This window comes from Ascaphus truei, chromosome 5 (genome assembly GCF_040206685.1).
Source record: "Ascaphus truei isolate aAscTru1 chromosome 5, aAscTru1.hap1, whole genome shotgun sequence".
Lineage (NCBI taxonomy): Eukaryota > Metazoa > Chordata > Amphibia > Anura > Ascaphidae > Ascaphus > Ascaphus truei.
The window spans coordinates 137,441,035-137,455,425 of NC_134487.1; the positions used below are offsets into that span (position 1 = coordinate 137,441,035).

Sequence of the window (14,391 nt, forward strand, 5' to 3'; positions counted from 1 at the left end):
CCTCAAACAAAATGATATCCATCATGTTGTATACATAATTTAAAAAAACTGCACATCTTAAAGAAATATATCTACAATATAATTGCACAGATTACGTGTAAATGGCAGATTATTTTCCGAAACATTAAACCACAATACACCTTAAAACATATTTCACAGAAATAAATGTTTGCAGTATAATACTAATCACTACATACCAGTCATTACATTTTTAATTAACTATCATATAAAAAAATTACTTCCCCACAAAATAGTACATTGTGCTGTATCTACTTTAATTATTTGTCATTTCCCACCTGCAGTGTATTCGAACTGTGCACCTTTTAACTGTCTGCTTGCTTTTCGTTCCCGTCTAAATCAGTGCCCCCCTCGATGCTCAATGAGTCTTCCTGTCCCAACCCCGTAAAAGCTAGTCGAAATGGCAGCACTTTGTAGAGCAATCTGTTGCATGCTCCTCTGGCACGTAAAAGGGAGATAGGTATTAGGAAGTCTTATAACCCTTTTCATTTCCACTTGTCTATGCACTTGACAGAGTTGGTGGTACTGTAGGTTACAGGGAATAGATGTGTGTAGTGTAAACAGTGGACCACACATAACCTGTTCATTTAAAGTATACACACAGATTACAATGAGAACATAACAATAACTGAATTTGTGTCTGAATGTCACAGTGGGAAGATAAGGTTTATTTAATGAGGGATGAGATTAGGAGAAAAGGAGAGGGATAACATCATCTATTGTAGATAGGAAGCAAAAGAGAGTCTAAGGCTAAGGCTTTGGTCCCACTTGCTGCTGCAGCGCCCGCTGTGGCGGACGCTGCAGGGACGAGAGCCCTCCCCTCAATGGCGCCGGGCCCGCTGCGAGGGGGGGCCGCAGCGCTGTGGCGAGCGTTTCTCCTGCAGGACTCGCGATGGAGCGCTAGGCCACGCCCCCGGCGGTTCAGCCAATGAGGGCGAAACTGCCGGGTGACGTCATGGCGCGCCCCCATCACTCCCCCGCCATGCCCCCCCCCGGTCTCTCTTCCTGCAGCTCACTGCAGACTGGGGAATCGGCTGCACGCGCCGCCAGCCTCGTGGGCACGGGTGCAGCGGAGGCACTGGACCTTAGCCTTAGGCCCCGCTGCCTCAGACCACGCGCCTGCACTGCAGACAGGTGGCGCGTGGAGAGACAATTGACCACTACCTGCGGTCTGTAGGGAGCAGGAGCTGGAGCGGGGGGTGTGTGGTTTGACCGGGGGGGCGTGGTTTGGGCGGTGGGCTCTCGTGCTGTCCCCCCCACCCCCCCCATCGGTCCCTCTCTCACTCCCGGAGCCCCTTGCACTCTGAACAATGCAAGCCAGGAGTCCCAGGGGCGAACAGCACACAGGGAAGGACACACACTCAATGTCACACATGGGGGAGGATAAGCACACAGGGAAGTACACACACAGTCACACGTGCTGGAGGATCAGCACACAGGGAAGTACACACACAGTCACACGTGCTGGAGGATCAGCACACAGGGAAGTACACACACAGTCACACGTGCTGGAGGATCAGCACACAGGGAAGTACACACACAGACACATGTGCTGGAGGATCAGTGTCACGGTAGCTTATGACAAGATATAATGAACACCAAATATCTGGGTTGAACTGAATGAGGCTTAGATATAATAAAATATATTTATTCCTTAAAAAAGGTGAACACAGCAATATAGTACAATTAACAGACAAGAAGGTAACACTTACTTAGGGTTGGGGGATGGAGAAGTATCAGCTAGCAATTCTCCAGTAATCCGGTGACATTCCAGGTGGAATCAGAAGCACAACTAAAAACTGTAGGGTTGACACAGTTTATATACCTGTGTAACCCTATTCTTAATATTGAATACAGACTATTGTGAACAATTATCTGTATCCAATCCCTAACGTGGAGACGCAGATTAACCCATGCCCCCCAGCTAGTTAGCCCATGTGTACTGGGACTCTGAGGGTCTTATTTCTGTAGCCCCATAATTAAATCAGGGGCGACGACAAGTCTACCAAATGAAGTATCTGGTAGGATCTGCATTGTTTTTAGGTTAGACATAACACTTACAAACCACTCCAGTTTGATGATTCTCCGCCCTCAGGTAACAATTAGAGTGGCAGAGTCTGTTGATTAGTACTTGGTTCTTAGGGTAAACAATCAGGGCAGTTAACTTTTGATCACAGTGCTTATGCTCCATCATCCGGCTGCCCTTCATGACCTATTAGCATAGCAGATGGAGTCTGCATTTTCAGAGCAGGTCCAAAATACCATACATATACACTTTAATATCTACACATATTAATAAGTTCCATTCTGGTGGGCTCAGTGGGTCGAAAGTTGCCAGTTTTTAATGCCTACAGTGACTCCACATATTGGCCAAATTTCAACTCTCTGCGACCTCCAGAACTGGAGATACAGAAATACACTTTAAAACATTAAAATACAGGATTATAATGAAACATGGGAACAGGGGAACATACATTTTCCTGACATGACAAGGTGTAAGCCACATTCCTGGACCGTAGTCCAGTTAACCTCTTGCCTCCCTGGTGAGGTCAGGGGGTGGCCATATGGGGTGCAACCCCTTTAATACCGGACCAACCCCTCTCTCCCTCTACAATCAGCACACAGGGAAGCACACGGAGCCCCCCCTCCCCCCTCCCGGAGCAGCCTGCGAAATGGGCACCAGAGGGGGGGGGGGAGGCGCTATGCACGGCTGCACAGACTTTCCTCCCATAGCTCCAGACAGCTCCCCTCCTCGTTGGCTCAATGCGAGGCCACGTGACGCGTCGCCGCTTGGGATCACGATCCTCATTTATCCCCTGCTGGCTGACGCGTCACAGTGCGCAGCGAGCCTTGCAGCGAGGAGGGACTGGGGCCAGCTCGGGAGAAACTCCGGTCTGGTAAGTGACGCGCAAGGTAAGGACCGAGGCCTTAGAGAGGGGTTCAGAGTGAGCAATACAGACGCCTGGAAAGAAATTGAGTATAGTCCTGACATCAAATTATATTTTGTGACATGTTAGGATATTCCTCTCAAAAATCCCACATTTACTTTTGTGAATATTGCACCCGAGGAAGGGGGTTCCCTGAAACGTTGTATGTTCTAACTTTCTGCTAATAAAGCAGTATTAATATGATGCCTTGTGATGAGACTTACTTTTAATAGTTGTAACGAGTGCTCACGACAAACAAGACGGGACCGCAAGGCTGAGGTGGGGATGTTGGTAACCACCAACCTACAACTGGGCAGCCACGTCCGGAGTGCAGAGTGGTAGTCGTGTAGCTGGGTCAGGGTAGGATAAGTCAGAATGGTCAAGGTACTTGCCGTGGTCTAGGATTGGAGAGATCGGATAGTCGTTATGCGGTGCCGGGGTCCAGGGGTATAAAAGGTGGAAGTCCAAATGCACGCCAAGGTCAAGCGTCAGAGAGGCGGAGGTCCAGATACAAGCCGAGGTCAAAACAGGAACAGGATAAGCAAGACAAGACAGCAACAGGGCAGCAGAGTGTTTGAGGCAAACACTAGTACACAAACAGAGGTTTATGCTGAGCCAGTTTGCAGCAGGGCTGACTGAGCATTTAAAGGACAGGCAACCAATTGAAGGGCAGTACACAACTGCAGGGTAATGAACAAGAACTGCCCCTGGACATATTCAGTCCACTGGTAAACAGGGGAGGGGAGATGTGCAGGTGTGGAATTGTGTGCCCAAGGTAGTGCGGCGCCTGCTCATAGCTTGCATGCGGTGCGCCTCACCGTGACATCACAAGGGCGAAGCCTGAGCGAGGTCCGTGCGGTGTTCCCCAGCCTGGCAGAGCGGCGTGCTTTAGGCGCTTCATCACAGGACGCGTCACGGGGCAGAGCCTAAGCGCAGGGCGTGTGGTGTCCCTCAGCATCGTAGTGCGGCGTGGGTCACCCATCACGAGGCAGGACCGATGGACAAACCTTACAATAGTACGCCCAGTGTCAGATTTGCCATTAGGCCCATCGAGCCCAAGCCTTAGGCAGCAAAATTTGGGGGTGGCAGATTTTCCCTCCATCTTCCTGACGTCACAGTCCTCATAGTCCTCAGGCTCGCCACCTCCCCACGAGCCTGGATTGGAGGAGATGTCTGAATGGGCATGGACTGCAAGCAACTGCACAGTGCAGGAACAATGTTTCTATTCTCTCTGAAAACGATGTGCAGCTGCCTGTGTGAGGAGATGGCGGTAGGCAGAGAGCAGCAGAGCAGCAGGCATCAGAGTAGCAGAGCAGCAGGCATCAGAGCAGCAGAGCATCCACTAAGGTGAGTGTTTCAGTGAGGGGGTTGGGGAGGGAGAGAGATTCTGTTTGGGGGGGGGAAGGAAAAGAGTCTGTTTTTTTGGGGGGGGGGGACAGATTTCATTTTAGTAGGGGATTCTGTTTTGTGGGGGGGGCAGATTCTGTTTTGTGGGGGGGCACATATTCTGTTTTGTGGGGGAGATTCTGTTTTTGGGGGGGTCTGTTTTGGGGGGAAGATCCTGTTTTGTGGCAGGGGTACATATCCTGATTTGTGGGGGGGTCAAATCCTGTTTTGTGGGGGTGGCGGGTTGGGACAGATCCTGTTTTGTGGGGTGGGGGGACAGATTCTGTTTTGTGGATGGGGAGACAGATTCTGCTTTGTGGGGGGGATAGATTCTGTTTTGTGGGGGGGGGGGCGCAGATTCTATTTGGAAGTGGTTCCGTTTGGTGTGTGCGTGTGGGAGGGTGCCATTTTGTGTGTGGGGGGCGGGGGTGCCATTTTCTGTGTGCTGGGGTGGTGGTGCCATTTTGTGTGTGTGTGTATGTGTGCGTGCATGGGGGGTGCCATATTGTGTGTGCTGCGTGGAGGGATTCCATTTTGTGTGTGCCACAGGGGGTGCTATATTGTATTTGATGCAGGGAGGTGGGTGGTGATTACATTTGGTGTATTGTGGAGAGGGTGGTATTATGTGTATTGCGAAGAGGGCTTGAGAGAGAAATTTAGGGGCGGCAAAAAGGTATGGGCCTAAGTGCGGCAAAATTGTAAATCCGCAACTGAGTGCGGCATTAGAACACTTTTCCCCAAATGTACTTCTGTAGGACATTTTATTTATCATAAGTATTGCGTACAGTATATAAACTCAAGAAAAGTGATCTATTAGAAGAGTGGCCACAGAGATTGGATTTTTTGGTTGTATATTAAAAGAAATAACCTAAAAGGGAGATATATATAAAGAAAAACCTTCCAATTCTTACTTTCTGATCTTTCACATGTATTCTGTTTGACAATTCTTTTGAGTCTGTGGGGCTTGTTCATTAAGCTCCGTTAGCGCTGTACCGTGCGATCTGCACGGAAAGCCTCATTGACTTGAATGGGTACAGCGCTAACGGAGCTTAATGAATAAGCCCCAGTGTGTGAAAATAATTTGAGTTTCAGAATTCTTGTAGCGTGGGAGAAATCCTGCTCAGCAACAAAATAAAACCCATTCCTTTGCCTATTATGTGATTACAGCCACTTTGTCAAGATCAATGAAAAATTCTGAAGGGACTGAAAAAGAGTAACTTGTGGTTAAAGAGACTTCTAAAGTGTGTGACCTTGAGTTGAAAGTAGAGCAAGCTTTGTGTGACCTTAAGCAAGTCAGTGTATACTCTGTGAATATGTTTCCTACAGCCAAGCAAGAAAAGCTTATGACCCCACAGCACAATTATAATGATGTGTTAAACAAATATAGGGGCCTATGCAGAGAGCAGCGCTATTTCGAAATTCGCCATTTTTTGGAGAAAATCGCGCAGAAAGCAGCAGAAAATGGCGAGTTCCGAAAAACTCGCCAATTTTTCTTTTCTATTTGTAAAACTCGCCTCGCGGCTGGCGAGAACCTCAATCTCGCCAGTTTTAAAAATATCCGTATGCAGAGAGGCGCGAACGGCATCTAGCGGCTGTTCGCGCCAATAAAATGGCGCGATTGTCTCCGTTGTGCCTCGCCAGAAAAAACTGCCGCTCGCGGCCATTGCAAAGGGAAAAAAAAGGCGCGAATTTGTTTTAACACATTTCTGAAGCGCGCATCTCGCCAATTTAAACTCGCCACACGCATCCATGTTAAACATAGCAGAATTCGCACTTTTCTGCATATGGAGATTAAAACTCTCCAAAAAAGCTACTTTTTAATAAATTCGCCAATTTTAAAATTCGCTGCTCTCTGCATAGGCCCCATAGTCTTTATACCATATCTATTTTTTTTTTAGTTGAAACCATAAATAGTGTTATTTTTCGTGCCACATGTTTCTTATGATCATTTGTTTTATGACCAAAACAATCTTTATGAAAATATTGTTACGGGTAGGAAAAAGCAGGTTGCAAAAGTCAATATACAATTTGCTCTGATCTGTGATTTTTATAACATGCTTTCTTCAAAGGCAGATGTTAAGAAATATTAGGATTCCAAGGGCTAGATCAAAAAAGCTTGTTTAGGTGACTTAATGTACATTACCTGAGTTACCGTAATCTTATGCCTAACCGTGTATCTTTAAAGGCTAATAACTTAACATGAAATCATGTTTTCTCCTGTAAACAGCACTGCGTAAACAAAAACAAATTGTTACTGATAATGAGATGCATATTCACTGAAGTCCATTGAGCTAATGCAAAGACGTAACATTATTAGGGTGATCAGATTTACAAAAGTGAAAACCGGGACAAATTAAAAAAATATTTATAAAACAAATGATATCAACTGCGCTTTATGTCTCCTTTAGGTCTCTCCGCCTCTCACACACACAGCCTATTCTCTCCCCCTCCCCATCCCTCCATTCTCATTCCCCTCCAATCCCCGTTCCCCCTCCTATCCCTCCATTCTCGTTACACCCTTCCCATTCTGTCTCTCTCCCCATTCTCTGTCTCTCTCTCCCCAATCTCTGTGTGTCTCTCTCCCTCCACCATTATCTGTGTCTCTCTCCCTCCCCCATTCTGTGTGTGTCTCTCTCTCCCCAATTCTCTGTGTGTCCCTCTACCCCATTCTCTGTGTGTCTCTCTGTCTCCCATTCTCTGTGTGTCTCGCGCTCTCTCCCCATGCTGTCTCTCCCCATGCTGTGTCTCTCTCCCCATGCTGTGTCTCCCTCTCTCCATGCTGTGGCTCTCTCCCGCTGCTGTGTGTGTGTCTCTCTCTCTCCCCCATGTTGTGTGTGCCTCTTTCTCTCCCCATGCTGTGTGTGCCTCTCTTCCCCCATGCTGTGTGTCTCTCTCCCCCCATGCAGTGTGTGTGTCTCTCTCCCCCCATGCAGTGTGTGTGTCTCTCTCCCCTTGCTGTGTGTGGCTCTCTCCCCATGCTGTGTCTCTCCCCCCATGCTGTGTGTGTCTCTCCCCCCATGCTTTTTGTGTCTCTCTCCCAATGCTGTGTGTGTCCCTTTCCCCATTCTGTGTGTGTGTCTCTCTCCCCATGCCTTGTGTGTCTCTCTCTCTCCCCATGCCTTGTGTCTCTCTCTCCCCATGCCTTGTGTCTCTCTCTCCCCATGCCTTGTGTCTCTCTCTCCCCATGCCTTGTGTATCTCTCTCTTCCCATGTAGTGTGTTTCTCTCCCCATGCTGTGTCTCCCTCCCCATGCTGTGTGTCTCTCTCCGCATGCTGTGTGTGTGTCTCTCTCCCCATGCTGTGTGTCTCCCCACATGCTGTGTGTCTCTCTCCCCATGCTGTGTGTCTCTCTCCCCATGCTGTGTGACTCTCTCCCCATGCTGTGTGTCTCTCTCCCCATGCTGTGTGTGTGTCTCTCTCCCCATGCTATGTGTGTCTCCCACATGCTGTGTGTGTCTCTCTCTCCCCCCATGCTGTGTGTGTGTCTCTCCCGCCATGCTGTGTGGGTCTCCCCATGCTGTGTGTGTCTCTCTCTCCCCATGCGGTGTGTATGTGTGTCTGTCTCCCTATAGTGAGTGTGTGTGTGTCCCTACCTGTTACTGTGGAACAAGGTGGGGGAAGCCATCTTGAGCCCTGGCATCAGACACCAGAAGTTCTCACTGCCGGGGCTCTGCAGACACTAACCCTGTCCCCACCCTCTGCAGCTAACCCCGCCCCCACCCTCTGCAGCTCAGACCCAGCCCCAGCACATCTCCAAGTGGCACATTATAAGTGGCAGGATTACTGACAACTCAAGTTTAAAAGGAAGTTCAAAAGAAGTGAAAAAGTGGACACCCCCAACTGATTCCTGCATTTGAACTACGCTGGAAAGGAGGATATCATCTATACCAGACTGCATCATTACTGCTGTGATGCTGCCTTTACCATTTATAGTTGCTGTGATTTCACTTCTTCTCAAATTATGCACCTCTTTTTACCAGCCTCATCATGTCTCTAACCATATTCATATATCTCCATCTCTCCTTCCTTCATCACTTCTCTGTTCACATGAACTCCTTTCTTACCTGCGCCCTCTGACACCACACAGCTATATCCCCTACACTAAAAAACACCCCTACAAATCATCCTCACACATTCTCTTTCTATCCATGCTTCTCCTCCTTGCTTCTGGGGATATCTCTCCCAATCCTGGTCCCTGCCCTATTCCTACATGCGCTCTTCCTCGCCTGCCAATTGCAAACTCTACTCCTTCTGGTGTAAACCCCTCCAACCTCATACCCATCCCCTGCCACCCTCCCTCCTCTTTCCTGTTCTCCTGTGCCCTTTGGAATGCTCGCTCCCTTTCTAACAAGTTCCTCTCTGTACATGACTTTTTTCTCTTTCACTCTCTGCTCCTATTTGCTATAACTGAGACCTGGCTCACTCAGTCTGACTCTGCTTTGGAAGCTGCCCTCTCCTATGGTGGCCTTTCCTTCTCCCACACTCCGCGCACTGATGGCAGGAGTGGAGGCATGGGGCTCCTGCTCTCCTCTCTCTGCCGTTACCAAACCCTTTCTATTCCTTCATCTCTTGCTTTTCCCTACTTTGAGGCTCACACTGTCCAGATATTCTCTCCTCTTCCTGTCCATGTGGCGGTCATCTATTGCCCACCTACCTCTACTCATCCCCCTTCTGCCTTTCTCTCTCACTTTGAATCCTGGCTCTCTTTCTTCCTCTCCTCAGACTCCACTGTTCTTCTCCTTGGGGACTTCAATTGCCACATTGATGACCCCTCTCTCCCTTGGGCTTCCCGCTTTCTTCCTCTAACCTCTTCTTTTGGCCTTCAACAGTTGACTGCAGCCAGCACCCACAAGGATGGCCACTACTTAGACCTGGTTTTCACTAAAAACTTCTCTCTCTCCGACTTCTCCATTTCCCCTTTTCCTCTCTCTGACATCACCTCATCTCATTCTCTCTATCTCGTTTCTCCCCTTCTCCACCTCCATCTACCCCCCGGTTCTGCAGAAACCTGCTGAGTCCACTTTACACTCCTCCCTCTCCTCTCTCAGCTCTGCTACAGACCCTGACAACCTGGTTAGGAACTACAACTCTGCCTTGTCCTCCTCTCTTGATCTACATGCCCCGCTTTCTCTCTGCCGCACTCGCCCTTCTAACCCTAGACCCTGGCTAAATTCCCACACGCACATGCTGCGTTCCTCCACTCGTTCCTCTGAACGCCTCTGGAGGAAATCTCATACTCTCGCAGACTTCCTTCACTAAAAATGTATGCTATCCTGTTTCTACTCTGCCCTCTCGCAAGATAAACAAGCTTACTTTTTTCACTAATCAACATGCACAAGTCTAAACCAAGCCGACTGTTCTTTGTCTTTGATACTCTACTCAAACCACCCTCAGCTGCCTCTCCTTCCTCCATCTCCGCTCATGACTTTGCTGACTATTTTAAGGAAAAGGTGGAATCCATACGTCAGAACATCCCCTCTGTTTCTTCCTCCCATCCTACACCTCTTCCTAACTCTCCTCCTGCCTTCCTTAACTCTTTTTCCACTGTCTCAGAGGATGTGTCGCTGTTGATCTCCTCTTCTCCCTCTACCACTTGCCCTCTTGACCCCATTTCCTCCCATCTCCTAAACCTCTTGCTCCTACTATAATCCCTACGTTCACACACATTTTTAACTCCTCCCTCTGCTCTGGAACCTTTCCATCCTCCTTCAAACATGCAACAGTCATACCATTATTCAAAAACAGCAAGCTTGACCCTACCTGTCTTTCTAACTATCGACCTGTCTCCCTCCTGCCTTTTGCCTCTAAACTCCTTGAACGTCTTGTATTCTCTCGCTTGCTCCATTTTCTCAACACCTATTCTCTCCTAGACCCTCTACAATCTGGCTTCCGCACTGCTCACTCCACGGAAACAGCCCTCACTAAAATAACTGACGACCTCCATGCTGCCAAAGACAGAGGTCATTACACTCTACTCATATTGCTCGACCTCTCTGCAGCATTTGACACCGTGGACCACTCTCTTCTCCTTCACATTCTCCATACTCTTGGTATTCGGAACAAAGCTCTATCCTGGATCTCATCCTACCTCTCCCATCATACTTTCAGTGTCTCTTCTGCTAACACCTCCTCCTCTATTGATCTCTCTGTGGGGGTACCCCAGGGCTCTGTCCTGGGACCTCTTCTCTTTTCTCTGTACACACTCTCTCTAGGTGACCTAATAACATCTTGTGGGTTTAATTATCACCTCTATGCTGACGACATACAAATATACTTTTCAACATCTGACCTTACACCTGCTGTACAAACCAAAGTTTCTGAGTGTCTCTCTGCTATTTCACCCTGGATGGCCCTCCGTCGCCTTAAACTCAACATGGCTAAAACAGAGCTCCTCATACTTCCTCCCAAACCTGGCCCTACTACCTCCTTCCACATTACTGTTGGAACTACGATCATTCACCCAGTAGCCCAAGCACGCTGCCTAGGGGTCACACTCGACTCCTCTCTCACATCGCCCCTCACATTCAAAACAGTTCTAAAACCTGTCGCTTTTTCCTCTGCAATATAACAAAGATACGCCCTTTCCTCTGTTGCTCGACTGCTAAAACTCTCTCAGGCCCTCATTCTCTCCCGTCTTGATTACTGTAATCTCCTGCTGTCCGGCCTTCCTGCCTCTCACCTGTCTCCCCTACAATCTATCCTAAACGCTGCTGCTAGAATCACTCTACTCTTTCCTAGATGTGTCTCAGCATCTCCTCTCATGAAATCCCTCTCCTGGCATCCGATCAAATCCCGCATCTCACACTCCATTCTTCTACTCACTTTTAAAGCTTTACACTCTTCTGCTCCTCCTTACATCTCAGCCCTAATTACTCGTTATGCACCATCCAGACTCTTGCGTTCTTCTCAGAAGGATGTCTTCTTTCTACCCCCTTTGTATCTAAAGCCCTCTCCCGCCTTAAACCTTTTTCACTGACTGCCCCACACCTCTGGAATGCCCTTCCCCTCAGTACCCGAATTGCACCCTCTCTACCTTTATGACCCACCTTAAGACACACTTGCTTAAAGAAGTATATGAATAGCACTGTGGATATTCTGAACACATGATACATAAAGCTTGGCCCCCTGCAGATGCACTTACCAGAACTCACTCCTACTGTCTCTGTACGTTCTCCCTACCTAACAATTAGACTGTAAGCTCCTCGGGGCAGGGACTCCTCTTCCTTAATGTTACTTTTATGTCTGAAGCACTTATTCCCATGACCTGTTATTTATATTATCTGTTAATTATTTGATTACCACATGTATTACTACTGTGAAGCGCTATGTACATTAATGGCGCTATATAAATAAAGACATACAATACAATACAGTATCTGTCGTCTAAATTTAGCATAGGTTGAACTTGATGGACGTACGTCTTTTTCAACCTCATCTACTATGTAACTATGTAACCACAGTTGATGCAGTCGAAGACGGAGCCACTGATTGAGTCACCTGTGCTGAAGCAGGGATATCCTGAAAACCTGATTTGTTGGGGGGGTCTTGAGGATTGGAGTTGAGAACCCTGAGTTACTGTATATTTCATTATTAGGAGCTACACTGATTAATAGACCATGGGGGAGATTCAATAAGGTGTGAAACGGTTTATCACACTGCCATGATACTGGCATCTCCTGACAATCAAGTCAACGGCAGGCAACACAGCATGTACCCAACAATTGTGTTGAAGATGATATTACGAAAGATATGTACACATTAAAATTATATTATGTGTCAATTACATTTTGTGATGTCAATTTATTCATGTAGAATAAAGTCACAGAAAAATATGTCTCATTACAGATGTAGTTAACATCAAACCGTTCAAACCAAACTAATTTATTAAACTTTTTGGTATAACACGTGTGGTCTTTGCAAATATGTTGACACGTCTCATTTGGAAACACATCATTTTTCAATAAGAACTGGATTTGAATTGAGATGTTAAGAAGCAGAGACTATTAAAAATGGAACATATTAATACCGATGCACTGCTGATTGTAGGTGCCCTCGAGGATCAGTGCTAAAGTAATTGTTTATTCCTATTTATATATAAAGTACAAACCAGAATTTATAGTTTCTATAGTTTTTGGTATGGTTTTTGCAGATATGATATTAGGTCGTGGAAAGGGAAAATAATGCATAGTTGAGTAAAACTGCAGAAGAACAGCAAACTCAATAAATGACTGAGTTATTATACTATAGCATGTGTACATCATTTATGCTCTACTACTATTCCATATTTCCAATGAACTTTCACATTTCTATTTATAGTCTGATATGCAGGCCCACATTTACTAAATGGCGCTTAGCCATAAGGCACCTTACCGTTAGCATCAATTAATAAATATGACCCAACAGTTTATTTTTCCTCTGGATCAGCACGAGAGGATACATAAACCTGAAATTGTTGACTACCTCATCACCTCTGTCAAATGTACAGCATTGCGTTTTACAATTTGGAAACAAAGTTGCAGAACTTGTCAATCTTGTTCTCTTGGCAACAAACACAAACAAAACATGGTTCCTGGTGGAACAAAGAAACTCAATCTGTCAAAAACAGCAGATAATCTGCAATGAATAATGAAAGCAATCTACCACTTAAGAGGAAATTGACTTTTTGGAACCTTGGTGTGCACCGTTCACAGGTTCATTTAATACAGTGTACACAATTCTACCACTGAATACTAACCACAGGGTGGAAGGGAAACCCAACACGTGTTCAAACTGCCATAAAAAAAAAAAAATTACTGTATGTATTATGATATTTTGTAATGTTCATTTTCTATAAAGACATGCAATGTATTATGGCCTTAATGTGTAAAGTTCTAGTTTAAATATAAATATTGCATATGAGCTTTTTCCTCCCTAGTTGCTTGGATGGCACAGACCAGGACATATATGAAAACAAGAGGTAACTCTCAAAGTATTACTTCCTGGTAAAACATTTTTATAAATAAATAAAAATACATTTAGCGTAGGCAAGAGCCAAACCCATCACCCTCTTAATAGATTAGGCTGCCCAACACTGCTATAAGTTCTTTCAGTGTTTGTATTATTTCTATAAACAAAATAAGTGCCTATTACCCTTGATTTGCATTTGAAGCACTGTTTATACATAGCTGGCACCTCACTGACTAATAATAGGGAAGTGTTTAATGATGCTTGGTATGCTCCCAGCAGCATATTTATGACCATCATTCTTGTGATGCAATTCAACATATCATGGACTCCGTGGTGACTGAGCTTTTACTGCTGTGCGACATGGGTCGTGTACTTGAAATCATGTGCCCCCCTAGATAACGTACTATACTTTTATAAGGCGTAACTGGCTTGTACTCTCTTTGCAATGCACTTCTGATTCATGTGCAGATGGCCGGTTACTTTTATTAAATAAATATAATCAAAAGAGAAAGAAAAGCAAACCTGTCTCATGATGGATGAATTCCTCTTCTTGTCAGACTCAAAAGGTTTGAAGCCAAGTGGGTAGCTCATACAGACCCTTTTTCTGTTTTATAGCACTCCAAAGTGCCACTATAATGCACTTGTCCAATCAGCCAGTACCCTGTATTTTGGAAAGAAAACATCCCTGCTGTATATGTAGCTTTAGCTTGTAATTGGGGCAAGCAAAGTTTAGACAACATGGCATATCTCTCAGATCAGACAATATGAAATTCCATTTGAAGTGTCTACTAAACAAAGGCATTTATGATTTGTAGACCTTTCCCAATCGCTTTAATAGTCAAGCCAAAATTATTAGTACTGTATTCTGTATGTACATACAGTATGTATGGCAATATCCCAGACAATGTACAGTATCCAAAGGCCGAGGAGCAGTACTATATTGAAAAGGATAAAGACCCACGTTTAATAAACGATTCTATGCAATTAGACACCTTCCAGTGCCAGAACCATTAACCTTACGGCTAATTCAAGTGAACAGATTACAAGGTGTCTTCCAGTTATATGGTATAGGGTATAGCACCATGTGCTGGACCCTGTTTTATTTTGACTTCAG

At 46.0% G+C, this 14,391-nt stretch overlaps 1 protein-coding gene across 1 annotated transcript in view; it reads right to left on the minus strand.

The window, feature by feature from the left end:
• Positions 1–13,905, minus strand: part of LOC142495434 (sulfate transporter-like) — a 37,995-nt gene extending 24,090 nt beyond the window's left edge. Inside the window, exon 1 of the mRNA XM_075600938.1 lies at positions 13,800–13,905. Within this exon, the coding sequence (XP_075457053.1) occupies positions 13,800–13,868 (69 nt within the window). The 5' untranslated portion in view covers positions 13,869–13,905. The remainder of the gene's footprint in view (positions 1–13,799) is intronic.
• Positions 13,906–14,391: the final 486 nt, after the last annotated feature.